The sequence below is a fragment of the Protomyctophum bolini genome (assembly GCF_963924005.1).
Source record: "Protomyctophum bolini genome assembly, chromosome: 10".
In the NCBI taxonomy this organism is placed as follows: domain Eukaryota; kingdom Metazoa; phylum Chordata; class Actinopteri; order Myctophiformes; family Myctophidae; genus Protomyctophum; species Protomyctophum bolini.
The window spans coordinates 45,901,068-45,908,567 of NC_137871.1; the positions used below are offsets into that span (position 1 = coordinate 45,901,068).

The 7,500-nt window shown below is 45.3% G+C and overlaps 1 protein-coding gene and 1 long non-coding RNA gene across 2 annotated transcripts in view; one reads left to right on the forward strand and one right to left on the reverse strand.

Annotated features, from left to right (window-relative positions):
* Positions 1-7,500, reverse strand: part of LOC308323011 — a 411,264-nt gene that overhangs the window by 30,111 nt on the left and 373,653 nt on the right. The window lies entirely within an intron of this gene.
* The window catches only part of frmpd1b (FERM and PDZ domain containing 1b), a gene marked incomplete at its 3' end in the record, with an annotated part of 43,745 nt that continues 40,759 nt past the window's right edge, over positions 4,515-7,500 (forward strand). Inside the window, exons 1-3 of the mRNA XM_080774407.1 lie at positions 4,515-4,572; positions 6,482-6,588; positions 6,744-6,922. Of these exons, the coding sequence (XP_080630533.1) occupies positions 6,482-6,588; positions 6,744-6,922 (286 nt within the window). The 5' untranslated portion in view covers positions 4,515-4,572. The remainder of the gene's footprint in view (positions 4,573-6,481; positions 6,589-6,743; positions 6,923-7,500) is intronic.

A 7,500-nucleotide genomic window follows, 5' to 3' on the forward strand; every position in this document is an offset into this window, starting at 1 on the left:
CCAGACTCCCCCCAGACTCCCCCAGACTCCCCCCAGACTCCCCCCAGACTCTCCCCAGACTCCCCCAGACTCCCCCAGACTCCCCCAGACTCCTCCAGACTCCTCCAGACTCCCCCAGACTCACCCAGACTCCCCCAGACTCCTCCAGACTCCCCCAGACTCCCCCCAGACTCCCCCCAGACTCTCCAGACTCCCCCCAGACTCCCCCAGACTCCCCCAGACTCCTCCAGACTCCTCCAGACTCCCCCAGACTCCTCCAGACTCCTCCAGACTCCCCCTGACTCCTCCAGACTCCCCCAGACTCTCCCCAGACTCTCCCCAGACTCCCCCAGACTCCCCCCAGAGTCTCCACAGTGTGCAGAAACACAGTCCAGACTCTGAGATGTCTGACGTTCCCGACGGCCTGGAGCGTCGTCCTGTCAGCATGGATGGTTCTGCCCTCGCTGTCAATACTTCCCACATCGTGCCTCTGGAACCATCTTTACATCTAGACTCCCTGCATTATGGTTCCTCTCAGGGGTGTCCAACTCAACTTGGGGCGAGGGCCGCATTGGTCAAAGGGTCACTTGATGGGGGCCACAACCAGTTGCGGACGCACGCTCGATGTCTCAGTCAGTCACTGCTATAATATCTATCTATCTATCTATCTATCTATGCTCAGACCGAGCCAGTCAGCCAGCAAGCCACACACATAGTGCTCAGACCCAGCCAGCCAGCCAGCCACACACATAGTGCTCAGACACAGCCAGCCAGCAAGCCACACACATAGTGCTCAGACACAGCCAGCCACACACATAGCTCCGTAAGGGAGTGGTTGAAAAAATCTTCAAAAAACTGAAGAGGCTACTGGAGATTGGAGAACCTGATTTGGACATGATCTGATGCAGGACAATGTCACTATGACAGAAAGAGAAGATGGGTCTGGCCACATTCATTCACCCCATAATCTCAGTGGAAATTGTGGAGATAGATATAGAAGAGAGATAGTCACTTACTCACTTGTTGTAACTTGTAGGGATGCCACAAAGTGACCATCAGCCAAATTGAATAGTCGACAGCTCTGCCGATTAATAATCGATTAATTGAACCCACCCCCCATATGAATCAATATCAGATACAACTTATAAGATTTTATATTATGCACATTCCATGGTCACATAACCATTATATGTTGAGTGCATGCTTTGATGGTTACAGTTTTATAATCAGTTTTGATGAGTAAACCTTTGTGGAGATCTTCTCAGTTCTCATTGTATACTAGTTACTGCCATTCAGGATGGAAAATGAAATCCATTTGGATTTGGGGAGAAGTAGTTTCATAAGGGGCTGGTATGAAGTACTTGATATAAAGAGAACATATTGATTCATAAGGGGCTAGTATGAAGTACTTGATATAAAGAGAACATGTTCAGTTCACTAGTCTACACTCTACTCTACACCTGCCTTCATTTCATCTGATTGTCTGTCTGGCAGGCACTTAACAAGCGATCGTTAACTGTGTCTGTTAGAGAGAGGGGCAGAGAAGAGTGGCTTTGCTCAACTTGATTTATACTTATATTCTCCACTCTGATGAAGGTACATGTTCGATATATCATGCAGCCTTACTTATTAGCCTATATTTTAGCTATTAAAAAATGCATTATGGTTCCTCTAGTTCCACTGAAACCACCTTGCTCTGGACAGACAGCAGGAGACCGTAGGAGAAAGTAGGACAGACAGTAGGAGTCATCAGGACAGTGTGAGGACAGTGTGAGGACAGACAGTAGGAGTCATCAGGACAGTGTGAGGACAGTGTTAGGACAGACAGTAGGAGTCATCAGGACAGTGTGAGGACAGTGTGAGGACAGACAGTAGGAGACAGTAGGAGAAAGTAGGACAGACAGTAGGAGTCATCAGGACAGTGTGAGGACAGTGTGAGGACAGACAGTAGGAGACAGTAGGAGAAAGTAGGACGGACAGTAGGAGACATTCTGTCCTGTTTGAGAATCCACTGCTCAGTTTTTTAACATTCTGCACCGCCTCCAACATCCTGTTCTCTGACTCCTCGCTGTAGCTCGGCCAATTCTCTCTCTCTCTCTCTCTCTCTCTCTCTGCCCCCCCCCCCCCTCCAGGGACAGGAGAATGATGGCTGCTGCTGCTTGCATTATTCATGAGGGCCTGGTGGACGAGCTCTGTGTGGGGGGACACAGGGCCTGGTGGACGAGCTCTGTGTGGGGGGACACAGGGCCTGGTGGACGAGCTCTGTGTGGGGGGACACAGGGCCTGGTGGACGAGCTCTGTGTGGGGGACACAGGGCCTGGTGGACGAGCTCTGTGTGGGGGACACAGGGCCTGTTGGACGAGCTCTGAGAGAGAGAGACCATATACCACCTTTTAGGACTACAAATCATTGTGAGTTTACAGTGTAAACACTGAGTTTACAGTGTAAACACTGACCTCGGTCCATAGAAATAGTTATATAAACAGCTGACTTTAATTAAATTACATTTGAACACAGAGAGAGAGAGAGAGAGAGAGAGAGAGAGAGAGAGAGAGAGGGAGAGCAGCTGTTGGTCGTTATCAGATTGCCTCCTGCTTTAATCCAGTGTGGGAGTGGATTCAGATCTGGATCTTGATTTGGGATTTGATATTTATAGATTTAATTTCACCGCTGTCAGAAACAAGCTCAGTCACTCAACATTAACAGTATGTGTAGCAGATAATATATACAGTATATAATATATACATTATATACAGTATGTGTAGCAGATAATATATACAGTATATAATATATACATTATATACAGTATGTGTAGCCGATAATATATACAGTATATAATATATACATTATATACAGTATGTGTAGCAGATAATACCGGCAGCACTGTTTGAAATGTGTCTGCGTGTCGGACTGGATTGCTGAGTTCCTACAATACCCATAATGCTTTGGTGCATGGAGGTGTGACACTGTAGTCCAGGAAGGAAGTGAGAGCACATGATCATGACCGGTTTTTGACTAAAATATATATATATATATATATAAAAAACACATTTAATTACTAGAACAAGTCTAGTTTTAGTCGACTAAATATCATAAGATGCTTGTCGACTACATCTACAGTTGATTTAGCTAGTCGACTAAAATGTATTTTGGCGTAATGGCTGATTTTTACACGTGCTGAAAATGGCCGATCTACAAGCTCACAGCGCTGCGAGCCTGCGACGCGTTGTGAGCTTGTAGATCTGCTATTTTCAGAACGCAACCAAGTGTAAAATGACTTTGTTTAGTTTAGTATCATGAAAATAATCTCTGGTTTATTGGTGTATTGGAAGTGCATTTTGTTTTTCACTTCTGTTGTTATGAGTGTTCTTCAGTACTGTAGTACCACCTGGTATGGATGTACTGTACTGTATATTACTGTTATTAATCAGTGCTGTAATACCACCTGGTATGAATGTACTGTATATTACTGTTATTAATCAGTGCTGTAATACCACCTGGCATGGATGTCTGTCTGCAGCCCTAAAGTCACAACTGCCGCAACAACTGAACATTTTGTTCAAAGATTGTTGGACAACAACTTCAGAAACTTTATACATCCACATACTGTATGATAACAGCATCCTAAGGTTAGCAAGGAAGGAATATCACCTCTAATACTAAGCATGTGTTGTATTACCTTCAGGAAGGAGATAATGGTGTACCAGCATACAATAAGGTCAGACTAAAGAGGTCCTTTGTCCACCAGTCGACCTTGAGGCTTAATCAGGAGTTGTAGTAGCCACGGGGTAATCTAAGCGGTGGATATTGCTCATGTCTTCATGTCTTTATGTATGTAAATTGTCTTGTTCTTTGTGTATATGTCAAATGTGTGTATATGTGTTCTGCATACTTGGCTGCTGGGTCGCAAAAGACAACTGTAGAGGCAAGCTCAAACTATACTTTGCCTCTCGGCTGGGCACATGCATTATACAGAAATCGTTTTTGACGCGTAGTAATATATTGTCCAGGCATTGACTGCTGTAGGGTGATGTTCCCATTTATTGCACCTTTTGTCATACAGCAGTTTTCATAATGCAAATATACAATGATACGGTAAAAACCGTGTGATCTCTTAGCCTGTTGTGCCCCCATACCTTCCAAATCATTCAACCTGGCTTGTTGCACCTGTGTTCTCATATGCCAATCCTGTGACACACACCCCCTATGGTGAACCCGCCCATCAAACTGTTTAAAGGCACACACAGGCAGAAATGGCTCCTTCAACAACTTTCAGTGTGAACTGACAATAAAGTACTATCTCATATCATATCATATCATATCATATAGTGTACAGGGGGGGGTGTCCCATTTCGATTGGACATCGATCTGGATATTGATTTTTGATTGGATATCGATCCGTCTTATTGACTGTGTGATTGGTTCTGCTCTGCGCATGCTGCAGGAGGTGGCCGTACCAGACTGCTGATTGGTTGGTTTTTGGTCCCGATGATCGCGAGGACCCGCCTCCTCCACCTCCCTTCAGCCAATCCCGGAGGGACACGCAGAGGGAGAGAGCTGCTCATTGGCTCACTGGAGTCGTGAAGAGAGACGGTGAGAAACCAATCGAATGCTCCGCTCACAGCAGCTGATTGATTGATTGATTGATTGATTGATTACACATTACACATCACACACCGTCTGCGACCGTCTGCGACCGTCTGCGACGCGGCGGACAGAGCCGGTGTGCGATAGGTTCATTGAAAATAATGGAGGCGGCGCGGCGCGGCGCACGCAACCGGTGTGTGGTGGGCTTGATACGGTACAGAGTTCAGTCAAACACTGAGTTTGACCCATGCTGGGCGGGAACCCCTTTTGGTGTTTTAAACATTGTTATAATTGAGCTATTTATGTCTGCTTTTGTCTGCTGTGTTTATTTATTGTTTAGGCTGCGACACCTTTTCAGCTTGTGTAGATCGGCATTTGTTTTTGTTGCTATTATTCAAATTGAAATTTTGCATTGTTTGTTTTTTGCTATTCATGAATTGGAATCCTGAAAATTAACATTTTTATGTACCGGTAATTTAAAATGCTTTTAATTTAATTTCTACGTGTGTTGAAGCATTGAAGCTACTAATTTAGACTGAAGTAATTAAAGCAGGTCATGTTTGCATGTTGTGGAATAACAGCTGAAACCAATACTATATCAGTATTATGATATTAACCTGAGGGCCTCATTAAGTGAAGGTGGGGGCCGCCAGTTGCCCCCCCCCCCCCCTGATACCTTATGCCCATATATGGAGATCTGAGTGGTTTTGGCTCCAGTGATCAGAACATCATCTGCTCTTCACCCCCCCCCCCCGACACACACACACACACACACACACACACACACACACACACACACCCCCACCCCCACACAGTACACACACACACACACACACACACACACACCCCCACCCCCACACAGTACACACACACACACACACACACACACACACACACACACACACACACACACACACACACACACTGCAGCAGTGCTGTTGACTGTTCACTGTTGTGCTGGTCTGTTAAACATGGTGGGGGGGTGCAGTGCGTGTGTGCGTGCGTGCGTGTAAAACGGTTGTTTTTGTGTGTGTGTGTGTGTGTGTGTGTGTGTGTGTGTGTGTGTGTGTGGGACCAGATTAGGGTTTGGGATTAAGAGGCATTTGGTTTAACGGGTTGAATTATGACAGATTTACACGCGGCCGCGCGCGGAGCTTGTAGATCTAATTCCTGGTGTAATCACCGTTTCTTCATCTCTTTACCAAATACAGCCCAAGTGCAGTTAGTTACATATTTACAGTTAGTTAGGAGGTCTGAATCATATTTACATATATTTACAGTTTAGGCATTTATCAGACGCTCTTAATGCAGAGCGACTTGCGTTAGGCAAGGACAAAGAAGCATGGCAATATATCACATACATAAAGAGTAATAATCATGTATTTCATATTTACATGTCTTCTGTGGTCTCTAACATTACACCTATAGCTACATGTTTAAGCATTTAATTAATATTTACATGTCTTCTGTGGTCTCTAACATTACACCTATAGCTACATGTTTAAGAATTTAATTCATATTTACATGTCTTCTGTGGTCTCTAACAGTAACATTACACCTATAGCTACATGTTTAAGCATTTCTTTCATATTTACATGTCTTCTGTGGTCTCTAACATTACACCTAGCTACATGTTTAAGCATTTATTTCATATTTACATGTCTTCTGTGGTCTCTTATTTCAACATGCTGTATGTGAAGAGTCTGCCTGTGATAATAACTATATTGACATGTATATGTGTGTATATATTGACCTGTATATGTGTGTATATATTGACATGTATATGTGTGTATATATTGACATGTATATGTGTGTATATATTGACATGTATTTCTATACGTCCAGATGGAGGAGAAGGAGCGGTGTAGGAGCAGTATATGTGTGTATATATTGACATGTATTTCTACATGTCCAGATGGAGGAGAAGGAGCGGTGTAGGAGCAGGTCTCCGGCTCGGAGGACCAGCAGAGTGCAGCAGGTTGTCGGTACCATTATACGCCGAACCCGAGAGTCCCTGAGCAGGTACAGTATAACCACCACGCACGCCACGTCACAAACAGCTGAGCGAAGAGGAGGTTGGCGTCGGCCTCTCATTGTGGTGGTCGCCGCGGTAACCTTCCTTGACCTCTGACCTATACCACAGCACTCCTAAACCAATGAAATAACTTATCTTGCAGGGAGCGGTTGCTAGGCGACCTAGGGGGGCGGTCCCAGCGGTCCAACAGCCTGACCAATCAGAACTTCGTGGTCAAGCTGACGGTGCAGATCACCCGAGACCCGGTTCTGGACGGGACCAACGGACACGGCTTCACGCTAACGCAGCAGCCCCCCCTGCTGGTCAGAGACGTCACTACAGGTAAACACACTGCTGGTCAGAGACGTCACTACAGGTAAACACACTGCCCCCCCCTGCTGGTCAGAGACGTAACTACGTACCAGACTGTACGACGGAAGCATTTATATTTTACTCGTGATCAGAGCTTCCGTTGCTCCAGACTGTACGACGGAAGCATTTATATTTTACTCATGATCAGAGCTTCCGTTGCTCCAGACTGTACGACGGAAGCATTTATATTTTACTCATGATCAGAGCTTCCGTTGCTCCAGACTGTACGACGGAAGCATTTATATTTGACTCGTGATCAGAGCTTCCGTTGCTCCAGACTGTACGACGGAAGCATTTATATTTTACTCGTGATCAGAGCTTCCGTTGCTCCAGACTGTACGACGGAAGCATTTATATTTTACTCGTGATCAGAGCTTCCGTTGCTCCAGACTGTACGACGGAAGCATTTATATTTGACTCATGATCAGAGCTTCCATTGCTCCAGACTGTATGACGGAAGCATTTATATTTTACTCATGATCAGAGCTTCCGTCGCTCCAGACTGAGCTGGCGGTGAAAAAAACCACCTGCTCATCTTTAACAACTCT